Genomic DNA, 13,083 nt, shown 5'->3' on the forward strand with positions numbered 1-13,083 from the left:
AAATATGTCAACTGAATGAACAGAGTAAAGTTTCAGAATGTTTCCTATTTGAATTCTAAATTCCATTATAAAAATATATTTTTAGATTTTTATGATTTTTAACTATGACCCATGACAGTTTTCAGTTTATACTGCAACACATTGTATGTTGAACTTCACATTCTAAATGCAATTTTAATGTCATACATTACATTATAGTACACAGTGCTCTTGTATTAGACGGAAACTTGTCCTACCTGGAAAATTTGTTTGGACTCTTTGAGTTTCTGTGGGGTGAGAGTTTTCCAGCTAAGAGGCTGTGGTGTACTGGTGATGGTCCATTCAGATGTTTCATCTACAGCTGTGGTATACATCTTCAATGGTGAGGGTGTAGCGAGCTCCTCAGTGTGTCCTCGAGTGTGCCTCGCCACTGAAGATGTCTACCGCAGCTGTAGATGAAATGTCTGGATGTAACATTGCCAGTAGAACATGACCTCTTACAGGCAAACATTCTCATGGGTGCAGATAAAAAAGTTAATTTTTTTTTCTTCCACCATGTTAATAATGTCAAAAGAAGTGCTTATACAAATTGAGGACCATTTTTGCAAAACTTGCTAACAGGAAAAACTAAATTTTACAGGAGAGACAAAAAACTGAATGAAGACAAGTAGGTTATAGGTGCAACCATCACACTTTGACACACTATAATGAAGAGAAATAATTCAATTGTACTAAGATAACTTTAACATCGTGTAGAGGCCTGCTTTATGTTAACGAATCCACCAAAATCTCAATTTTGAAAATTTTGCAGTTATCAAGTTTTGCAAAAACGGTCCTCAATTTTGGCCACTCAAGGACAATTATGAGGGCTGTCCAGGAAGTAAGTTTTTCTGGGGCCAATTACAGAAAGAAAACAATTCCATGGAAAGATATATTGAAACAGATTGTTGAGCTATTTTTCAACATATTCCCCACCAGAATTGAGACATTTGTCATATGTGGGATCAACTTTTGTATCTCTGTGTCGTAGAAGTCTGCTGCCTGGGATTAGAACCAGTTTGTGATAGTCATCTACACTTCTGTTGATCGCATGGTATGACAGTTGTCTCAATTGCGGTGGAGAATAAGTTGAAAAATAGCTGAACATCATTACTGTATCTTTTCCAATAGAACTTTCCATGAAATCGTGTTTTCTTTCTGTTAACTTTTTTATCTGCCCTCCCATGAGAATGTTTGCTTTTTAGTCTGGAAAACACTCACCCCATCGATATCGGCCGTGAAAGCCTACATTCTTAAAATTCTATTTGGACACGTTTTATTGTAGGTCCTTAGCCATCCATTCAGTCCAAAGAACTGTTAGCTGTAAATATATGCGGTGTACTGACATTGCATGATAATAAATTTAGGCTCACATACTATTCTTATTGATTCTAGTTTACGTTAACACTTTGTTTGTTAAAAACATAAAATTGTTTAGTCACACATTAAAAAGTGTTAAAATTTTTAAAAAAGATATATTTACCTTGGACAGACGGCCCGTTTCGACGTGATGTTACGTCTTCATCAGTGTCTCCTGAACTACTGATGATCTTGAATTCTGCAATGTGCATTTGTCGGTTATGGGGGTGGGGATGTGTTGCTCTTATGGTGGGGGCTGGTTGTTTGTGTGTTATGACGTATCATGACATCGAATAATGTGTGGGTATTGAACTGTAATTGTGTATTAAGTATATGTTGTGGGTATGTTATTGTATGTTTATATATTTCGTATTGCTCTAAGATGTTTAACTGTGAACTTTTTGGTGTGATGTGTAAAATTTCCATATCTGTTTCTATATTATTGTAGTCATGATTATTGTTGATAATGTGTTCTGCGTAATTTGATGTGAGTTTACAAACTAAAATGCAATAGTTGTCCACATTTTTACATAGGACAGAGAGGAAGATCTTTTCACCAGGGGCGTATTTTGCGGGCTACCGGGGCTACCGGCGGTAGCCCAAGGAAATTACAAAAGAAAAAGTTTATAATATAACATACTGTAATACTTTTGTATTATTAGTTTTACCATAGTAATTAAAATTAAAGTAATTGTTAGATATATTTTGTGTAATAATAGGGTCAGCGGTAGCCCAAACCCTTTAACCAGTATACGCCACTGCCTTTCACACAAGATATAATGAACATACTAAAGCTATAACCAAACCCTACATCACATCAAATTACGCAGAACACATTATCAACAATAATCATGACTACAATAATATAGAAACATGGAAATTTTACACATCACATCAAAAAGTGCACAGTTAAACATCTTAGAACAATACAAAATATATAAACATACAATAAAATACCCACACATTATTCGACATCATGATACGTCATAACACACAAAGAACCAGCCCCCACCATAAGAGCAACTCACCCCCACCCTTACCATCGACAAATGCATATCGCAGAATTCAAGGTCACCAGTAGTTCAGGAGAGACTGATGAAGACGTAACATCATGTTGAAACGGGATATACCTTTTTTAAAAATTTTAACACTTTTTAATGTGTGATTAAACAATTTTATGTTTTTACTATTCTTAATTAATTAATATGAACAAATCTCGTAACATATTTATTCACTAAGCAATGCAGCTGATTGGAAGAATTTTTTTCATTATACGTTTTTTGCACATTAATATTAATGCGCAAACTTTATAAAAAAATTATTTTGTAATATCCAGTTAGAATTATTGTCTGAACATAGTTTGGAATTAGTGCAATAAGAGTGGTATGTCTATACGTTGACAAGTAGGGGTGTGTGTTGCAGTTGCTGCTCGGGCCACTGGGTGGTGGCGGCTGCAATAAGGGCACTGACTCACCTAGTGACAGCTCGGCTGTGGCCTCCCCTGTGGGGTTGAACCTCTCTCCCTTGGCATCACCCCTCAACATGGCTCCAGTTGGTAGTCCAGGCCCACTGTCACCTCCCAAATCAGGATCCCTGCATTCAAGAGCCAATATAGACCAGCGAGCCCAGTCACGCCGCAAAATGAATACACCACAAAAGGTAGTTCAGCATGCAGTACTGTAACACGCGCTGGTCCACAGACAGTTTTTGTTTCTTACATTCTCTTGAGTTAAATTCAATGCAAGGTTAGGGTTACATCATTCTTAGCTACTGAAGTGATTGTTTTTGCTACATATCACATGTTACATGGTCAACATTAACGGCATCTGATTGAACTTTACAATGTAGAACAGCAGACAAATAGGTACAAATATAAATACATGCCGCTAATAGTATCAATTTATATTCGGAATATGTATGATAAGACTTTCCTGTGTTAAATGTAACACCTGCAACAACTTCTACATAGGACAGACAGGCAGATCATTTCAAACACGTTACAAAGAACACATCACAGCCATACCAAAATTACAAAACACCTCCACATATGCAGAACACATCACAAATGCTAATCACACCCACAGAGACGTCAACACAGACATGGAAATACTACACATCGAACCAAAAAACCAGAAACTAAACACACTAGAACAATATGAAATATGTTGTTGTTGTTTTCTAATGCCAGGCGTTTGACAATAAAGTCATTTGACCTCTTGCACTCCAATATTTTTCAAAGATATTATCATGACTAGCCACTGAAGCACAGATTTTGAGGTGTTCCGAATCCATTTCTTGGTTGTGTTGCACAATGGGCAGTTAGGGGACTCAATATGAAATATACAGACACACGAAAACACACCTCAACGAAATTCTCAACACACAACTCAACTTCAAATCACACACACACACACACTCTTTGACTCTACACTATACCACACGAACGCACCCTCACAGGAAACAGAACAAGAGGCACCAAGACAACAACGACCAGTTCTGAAGGTGACCCATAAATAGGTCGAAACATGTCAACAAGGTACGTTGAAGTTTAACACAGGAAAGTCTTATCATACATATTCCGAAGTGATACAGTGTTAAAAGTTGTGTAATCAAGATGTATAATATCAATTTATAGTTTCATATAATGGAATTCCAAAAACCCGAAACTTAGAGGTTCGTAAAGATTGGAAATTCGTCCATTGAAAGATATAACCTGATGAAGTATGGGCCCTAAGTCTATAAAATGGAATCAAATTAACTATTTATCATAACAGATGCAATCAGTTTTAATGTAGGCTACTCTTTAATTCTCAAATTCTAAATTTTGGGTACTTACTGCATTTCCATTGAATTTATTCTTCCACTCACATCATTACCAAATCTTGTAGTAGAATTTTTTTTTTTCCCCCCATTATGAAATTACACTGGTCTCTGTTTTGTCACCTCCGTCGCTCTCCTCCCACTCCCTCTCTCTCTCTTTCTCTTACACCCACACTCTGCCCGCGCACACACATGCAAAAGACTTTTTTTTGTGATCTCAAAACATAGTAAAACCCTGTTTTAACATTCCCGTTTGTAAGGAGTAATCTGTTAAGGGGAGAGGATGATATTTTTTGGTGAAAAATGAGTAAATTAAAAAAAAAAATTATTTAAAATACTCTGTGATATGTGTGAAATGCATAGCATAACATTTTGTGGGTATTTGTGCCCTTATCGCATGTTGAATCGCCATTTTTAAACTTCCTGCGTTATGGATTTTTAAATCACTCGCCAACTTTTATTGTTGTTTCCGGTAAATTAAATTTTCAAAAAAAATTTTTTTTCTTTAAAATTCTCTTTGATATGTGTGGAATGCATTGCACAACACTTTGTGGGTATTTGTGCCCTTATCGGATGTTGAGACGTCATTTTTAAACTTCCCGCGCTATGGATTTTTAAATCACACGCCCACATTTATCGGTTTCCAGTAACTTAATTTTTTTGCTACATTGCCAGACACATTTATCCTTACCAGGGTCCTTCAGTTGTTGCACAGCTGTCACTTGGTGTGGTTTGAATTTCAAAGCCTTCAGCACATGTCCGCAAGTTATATCATACTCATGTGGACCTGTTGAACCAATTTCGTGATGGACTTTTGAGGACTCCCAGTCATCATTTCCTGAATTTACGCCACAAGTTGAAGTGTCTGGACAGAAGGCACTCTGTTCTTTGTTACATTTGCAATGGATCCAGTTGTATGGCATTTTCGCACCAAATCTTGAATGCTGCTTTTTACTGGTATTGGATGAAGCGATATTTGTCCCTGAATAATTCCCGCGTTTCCTTGTTAGAGCTATACATATGTACGCCAATGTAATGAATATTTGCTCTGGTATTGAATATGTCATGCTTATTCACAAAAAAACTCTTTATATTACAGCAACAAACATACAGTAACTGTTTATAAATTATTTGTAAGTTATAGCATGTAACAAGCAACAGTGTAACTAAACATGTGGAAGAAAGGACAGTCAACATATTCAATTCCCTCTTTACCTTTTCCTATCCAGTCCTCTGACTGAATTCTTACTTTCTTCGACCCCGACAGTATTAGAGCATTAAAGGCCTAGGCTAGGGTTCATTTCATTTTCCTTCCTACTTTTCTATTTCTAATGCTGACCTGCTATGGCACTAAAATCGTCCTCCAGTGGCTTAAGGAGGGAAAGCTGGTGATCTACAAGATCTCCCAGCTAGGTCCAGTGGACCCGTCGACCAACAGCAGGTGTGGTCCTCTAGACATTCTGGGGGTTGTGTGTGAATGAAGTAGCCATCAAAACTTTAAAATATGGTGTTCACTTAAATCGGCTACAACTTGCCATTTTCAAAATATTGGAGTGCAAAATAAAATAAGCAAGAGGTCAAATGACTTTATTGTCAAATGCCTGGCATTAGAAAACAACAACACATATTCAAATGAAATGAAATGAGACAGGCCGGTTTTATCTGCCCAACTCTGTATTATAGTATCCTTTTATGGAACTGACGTCCTAAATATGGGATCCTGAAAAGCTGAGATACTAACTGGAAAAATATAACAACTTTATCATGTTATGGGAATTTCAATTATATTAATTTATACCAAATATAGTCTTTTTTAAAGAAAAATGTTTTCAGCCTTAATTGAATTAAAAACCAGGAATTACCTGGAAGATGAACTTTACCTTTAATTAATGCTGTTGATATGAAGTTAATGTAATTTTATTCACAGACTGAGTGATAAACTATTTGAAGTAGTGTTGATGCTTGAGAATTTAATGTTTTGAGTTTGAGAAAAAATTTGTAACAAAATTATTTTTTTATAGGATCGCCGTACCTGTCACATCAATGCAGAACAGAAACGAAGGTGCAATATCAAAAATGGGTTTGACATGTTGCACTCACTGATACCACAGCTTCACCAAAATCCAAATGCGAAGGTAAAGAACCTGTAATGGTATTATGTTTGTTGGCCTTCACTATTCATGCATGAAAAAGAATATGTTATATTATAACAAATAGTAATGGATTAGTGTTGCATAAAGTAATTCGATTATTGAAAACTATAACATTGTTAAATAATTGGGAAATAATTCGCTGAATTAATTTGATTGATGAAGCAAAATAAAAACATGGGCACCTTGAGATTGGCACATATTTTGTCAACAGTAATCTCACTAGAGGTTTTGATTTTATCGATAAATATGCGAGTGGAACACGGGCAGATTTATCTAGAGAAAATCAAAACTCGAGTGGGATTTAATTGACTATTACACGATTAGAAGAAAGTATATAAAGATTAGAAGTAACGAAGTACTCCAATACAATAAAATATTAATTGGCTTACGAAAATACAACTGTCTTCAAATGTATTATTGTACCATCTCAACATTACACTAGATGGCAGTAGTGTTTTATGATTATGTTTTCTTGTTACCGGTCTCAGTTGTGCCAACTATGAAATCATCATTGAACTCTGTGGACTGTTACTAGTCAAGAAGGCTTTGTTGATTCAGTTTCATTTTTATTAAAACATTTGCATTCCACTTCAATCATCCGGATCCCAGTAATCAATCTCACTTGACAGATGATTTTCAATAAATCTTTGTATTAAACAAAGAATCTCTGATACGTGACTATCCATAATATCATATAGCAGAAGCTATAACAAACATAACCTAAATAATATAAACACGTGTTAGAAAAGTTTTAATTAGGGATGATGAAATAAACAAGAAACGTTTCAATTAACGATGATGAAATAAAAAATAAACATGAATAATTTTAAAAGAAACAATTATTGAAAGTACAATTTTCAAATTTGAATGTTTTAGTGGTTGGTGGTTCAGTTGATGTTATATTGGACGTGTGCGTAAAAGAAGTGAACGCGTTGATGTATATGATGTATCCCTCAACTTAGGCCTATTCAGGATTTCCGAATGGTGCTCTTCATATATGACCAGTGATCTTTATTAATTCTTGTTCTTGAATGCCAATGCGAGTCATATTTGAAAGTGCTGTGCATCGACTGGAGTGGTTTGTAATTTTCTGTTTTTTGACGTCGAGACCAGTGCAGTTTGAAATGTTGGCAAACAAAGAAACAAATGCTAGGGTAGTGATAAAAAAAACAAATGCTAGGGACGCGATAAAATTAAACAAATGCTAGGGACGCGATAAAATTGTGCGATAAGCAGCCATGATTGGTTGAAAGACGTCCTTTTGTACCGTTTTATTGGTCGAAAGTTGTGTGACGTAGTAAAAGTGTAATAGTAATTATAAACATTGCAGTAATTCAGTAGTTTCTCCTTTTATCACTGATATTTTGTTTGTAATTTATGTTCATTACCCATCGTTAAAAAATTATGGAATGGAATTATTTGCTTAATGTCCAATTTATGTATGAATATGATGAATCTAATATTCTGGATTTAACAACAAGATAATTGTCCTTGCTTTCCAATATCTGGAGGTGATATCATTATATAACTTTAGTTCATCACATTTTATCAAATGTTCCATGTTCATTTCCTCTTCTTTAATATATATAACAGACAAGTTTAACGAATTCAGAATGCCAATTTTACGATGAACAGTGATAAGTTTAAAGAATTGGCAAGTTGCATCTGCTGCAACAGCCTCTTTATCAGAATTTGTGAAAGAACCATCTACTGCCAAAATTACGTAGACGGTACATATTGGTCTAGTGATGAAAATGTCCAGTGAAATTTAATTATTTCTTATAATCGTATTTTTTATTTGTAAAATACCATGTTTTTAAGATAGAAGGAATCTAATATTTGTTCGTTTACATTTCGACTGAACGTGAATGGTATTGCTAATAACCTTGCACATAACACATATTAATATACAATAGAGAATACGTAAAGGTATGGTCACACGTCGCTACTTTTGCACCGATGCAGTACAAAAAACTGCGCAACTCTCATACTGCGACGTGTGAACAACGGTGCAACCCGAAAAGTAGCGGGTGCCGAACCTGCTGCCCGCTACTTTTGCATGCTGCGCGCAGCTTAAAAGTAGCGACGTGTGAACAGGGTTGTCAGGGTTGCAGCCGCAGCATTTTTGATATCGGTTTTGTTGAAACTTTTGCTGCGGTTGCGACCAGTGTTGCCACCTAAATGTGCCAATGATACTTTTATTGTTTGGATGTATTTTAATGTTAGATGTGATGAAAATAAATTATTTCTAACAGTTATTAAATACACAACACAGTCTGAGCATATTTGCTGACGATATAATTCACTTTTTTAATTTTCTGTAGCGTAGTTTCAAGCAGGAGGGTTGCCAACATTGATTACGTGAATATACTGTTGGTTATCATTTAAGTATATAGGCGTTTTTAAAAGCTTTATAGTAAAAATAATGCCAATTTCTGAATACTACTTAGGACAGAAAAGCAAATAATAGATAAGTAAGCTTTCGCATTAGTTTCTTAATAATGCGAACATAACCACAAAATGTATATTGATAAGTCAACACGGAGATGGAAACCTGCAGCTGCAAAAGTAGCGCCTTGTGTGTGAACAGACTCGCAACCTCCAGTTGCAACTTTTGCTGCACTTGGGTTGTGCAGCACGAAAAGTAGTGTGCAGCACGCTACTTTTGGCTTACGTGTGAATACGACACGCAACTTTTGCAGCTGCAGTACAAAAGTTGCGCAGCAAAAGTAGCGACGTGTGACCGTACCTTAAGTGTAAACAAACAATTGCTTGGCGTAGGTACTGGGCAAAGTAAATAATGACTGTCTATTCTCATTTTTAAAAAAGTTACTCAAGAACACATTTTTTTCTAGAGAAACGTTCACAGTTACAGAAAAACATTATTTTACTTTTTTATTCAGTTATTTATGCTCTACCACCAGTACTTTTTTTTTTTTTTTTTTGGCAGTTTACATGTTTACATCATGTATAGAGCTCTTAATGCAATAACTTTTGTTCTGTCAAGGGATAACGTTTTTCATGTTAAAGTTTGTGTTTAAATTTAAGTTGAATTTTACCATAACACGTTCTATTGCTTCGTTGTTGGTTCCCAACCTGTCAAAGCTTATATTTCATTTTGGCAGATCCCAAAATGTTTTGTATAATTTAGGCTGGTAATCATGCTCTAGTCATTAAACATATTTGTATAACGTATACATCCTTAACAAATTGACAGTGATATTAAATTTAAATTGTAGTTTTTGGATATAATCTGAAAATACGCAAAGAAACAATTTTTTGCGTTAAAATATTATGCATTTGTTGTGAAAAATTAAACGAGTTTTCTGTGTCCCTATGATTTATAGAGAATTCCAAGAGTATTCTCATATAATGCCAAAACCGCCTTGATGCACTACAAATACTACGAAATAATTGTACTGCAATTCCTTAAATCTTGACATGTCTCTACTTTCTTCTTATATATCTCACTGCAACTGCATCTGCTGCATCCTGTGGATTATATATAGCTGTGTTACTTACCTGGGATGTCACGGTCTGTAATAGGTAAACCGTTCACAAAATGTCGACTACAAACACAGGAATTACGACTAGGTTCCGTGGTTTTTCTTCGGTCATGTTCTGCTACAATGCTATAATATGGTTTTCTTTCAATAACATATTGATTTTCGTGTAGAAATGAGATAACTCAGTTCAGAGAGGACAATTTCGATGTGTAAAATTATAAAATTACATCCAATCACCGCAAAGTTTCTTTAATTTTTGTAAGTCATGTTTTTACTTTTAATGTTGGTCATATTCATAAAACGACATCTTTTATGTGGTAAGTATTACCAATAATTAGAGATAAATGAAATTCACATTTGATAATGCGAATTGTTCTCATTTTACCAATTTCTTGCACCATTGCTGTGTACTTCTTCCCATAATCCCAAGAAAACCACTTTTAAATCGCGAAATAATGCGAATTTGTGTAATAACGCAAAAAAAAACGCAATTCAAGTTTTTAAACAAATTTCAGCAATACAAGGTAGGTACTTGTTTTATTCGCAAAATCTTAACACTAATAAATTTTTAAGTAATATTTTCGTAATTTCTGTCTTTTTTTTTTTTCTTTTCTTTTTCGATGAGAAGCTTGATTTGGGCCGGATTGAATAAATACTGTAAATTAATTATAAAAAGTGAAAATTGACACTGGAAATGCTGCATAACTCCTCTTGCCGTGTTTAATATCTTAAGTAAAGATCATAAAACTTGCATATGAAGAGTCCACTGCAAGAATGATGGATGTCATTTGGAATACATTTTTCAGGAGAAGCAATTGAAAGTTTGAAATGCTTAGCACTCAAAGCTTAACTGTGATTTTCCGATCATTACTGTACAATGACTATCAGTGTTAATGTCATATAACTCTCTATGTACATTCTATATGCCTTAAGCTATGCATTGACAGTCTTGGTTCATTTTCGACAAGAAAATGACATCCATCATTCTTGCAGTCGACTCTTCATATACTGTATATCATTTAAAAAAAACACAGCCAAATTGGCAATAACACAGAAAACTTCAATTTTTAAAACGAATTTTCCTTAAAAATAAAATCACTTTTAAGGAATTCCACCAATAATGGCTACATGTTATTCTGACATTGTACGTGAGCTGCTACTAGAGTACAGCACCTTACAGTTTTATGTCCTCTCTTCAATTAATTTAATACTTCTTACTTCGAAGTAGCTACAGCAAACACTGTCAGATGTTTTTTGTTGTTGTTTTAGTATATTCTACAGAATTGTTTTTTGATTTTGTGTTTCACCAATACTTACAAGAAGCCGATTAATGTTCCATATTGTCATCTTCTCTTGGCATTAATTGTATTTGAGCTCATTAGGATTTGAGTACTCTAACTAATGACAATGACTGATCTGTACGTTGGCACTGTTGCAGCTGAGTAAAGCTGCAATGCTGCAGAAAGGCGCAGATTACATTCGGCAGCTGAGGGCCGAGAGAGCCCAGCTTCGTGACGAGATGGAGAGTTTACGCCAACAAATCGAGTGCCTCAACACTGCTATCAGGTACCATGCTATGGCAGGAATCAACAAGGATTTGCACATAGGTTGGCGATGTGTTACAATTACCTGTAGTGTAGTAAAACTATGTATAGAAGAATATCTAGCATTTTGTGTCTTCTTTGTGATGTTAAGCATTGACGAAGTATAACATTAAGATATTTAGGATTTCTTTTCACCATTTCTTCTGAAACGTAAAAGTTTAGCAAAGTGGTGATTAGACAACAGAATTTTTCGCAGACTTCAGGAACCTTTACAAAGATGAGGTGTGTGGTTGTGTTTAGCGCTGCAAAGAGACAATTTAATAACTCTGCCAAGGACAGTGTTACTAGAGATAGGATTTTAGAATTTAATTAACGTATATTCAAGTTTATATGTACGAAATATATGTGAGGTTCTTGGGGGTTAACATTGATTAGTAGGAAAAAGTAACCATTCCTGGACTACAACTACAGACATTTGATTGTATTGTATTGTATTTATTAACATTCCATGGTATTCATACATTGCTTCACAGCTAGACTATGGAACAAGTCAAAAAACTTAATACTATTATAAAGTCTTAATTTCTAATCACAGTCTAGATGAAATACTGGGTGTTCAGTTCAAAATGTGTCATGGCTCGCTGTATGCCGTCATGTGGCTAGCCGATGAGCCTAGAGAATTCAATCTTCCTACATTTCCGCACAGGTGTATAACCCAAGAGGCAGAGAAGTTGCCTAGCAAGTACGGCGTTCATTCTGAAGAGTACGTACCGATACGTACGGTAACGCCGGTAGTGGTAGGAATGTGAACTGTTTGGAAATACGTACTGTCGGGATATGGGGAGAGGGTTAAGACGATTACTTACGTATTTGTTGACATTAACTTCGACGGTCAACATGGACATGGAGCATTTGATTTGTGTTGTGGAATGTTACCGTACGCAACCGATGATAACAAATACCCTGCGTACGACTTGCCGGCGCAAAACACAGTTCGAAAGAGGTTATGGTAGCACACAGACCGTACAGACCGCCATCTGTTGCTACGACGTTCAAGTTATACCGTACACGTTCTCAAGTTCAGATTGAAGAACGCCTTAAAAAATAGCAACTTCTCTAACATATAAGCTGAAACTCGCTTCAAATCGGTGACCCAACAACAGTGACGTCATGACACATTTTGAAATGAACACCCAGTATATACAGACGAGATTTACAATATAGTCTTCTAGTACAACACAAAGTTTTAGTATCAACTTCATGAAGCGTTATTGAATGTTATGAATTCACCTGCAGAATAGAAGGCGTGAGAAATTAGGTACTTCTTTAATTTGGCCCTAAATAATCTTATGTTTTGAGTTTCATTTTTTATATCGATAGGGAGGCTATTAAAAATTTTTACTGCCATATAACTCACTCCTTTTTAATAGCATGATAGACTTGTCAATGGGGTATGAAAGTCATTTTTTTGACGTATATTTATGCTATGAACTGTTGAATTTGTTACAAAGTTTTCACGATTACTTACGAGGAAGATTATTAATGAAAAGATAATATACTGACAAGCCATGGGCATTATTTGTAGTTTTTTGAAAATAGTCCTACAAGATTCCCTAGATTTGGCACCTACTATTATTCTAATTACTATTTTTTGTAATAGGAATATACTGTTACTATCTGTGG

General features: G+C 35.2%; 1 protein-coding gene across 5 annotated transcripts in view; it reads left to right on the plus strand.

Annotated features, from left to right (window-relative positions):
* The window catches only part of Mondo (MLX interacting protein mondo), a 654,540-nt gene that overhangs the window by 611,331 nt on the left and 30,126 nt on the right, over nucleotides 1-13,083 (plus strand). For 2 of the 5 annotated variants that reach the window (XM_069848437.1, XM_069848440.1), the window contains exons 11-13: nucleotides 2,785-3,036; nucleotides 6,219-6,332; nucleotides 11,295-11,422. In XM_069848437.1, the coding sequence (XP_069704538.1) occupies nucleotides 2,785-3,036; nucleotides 6,219-6,332; nucleotides 11,295-11,422 (494 nt within the window). Of the gene's footprint in view, nucleotides 1-2,784; nucleotides 3,037-6,218; nucleotides 6,333-11,294; nucleotides 11,464-13,083 lie in introns of all 5 variants that reach the window. The other 3 variants (XM_069848441.1, XM_069848438.1, XM_069848442.1) reach the window with 3 other exon arrangements.

The sequence above is a fragment of the Periplaneta americana genome, chromosome 15 (genome assembly GCF_040183065.1).
Source record: "Periplaneta americana isolate PAMFEO1 chromosome 15, P.americana_PAMFEO1_priV1, whole genome shotgun sequence".
Taxonomy (NCBI): domain Eukaryota; kingdom Metazoa; phylum Arthropoda; class Insecta; order Blattodea; family Blattidae; genus Periplaneta; species Periplaneta americana.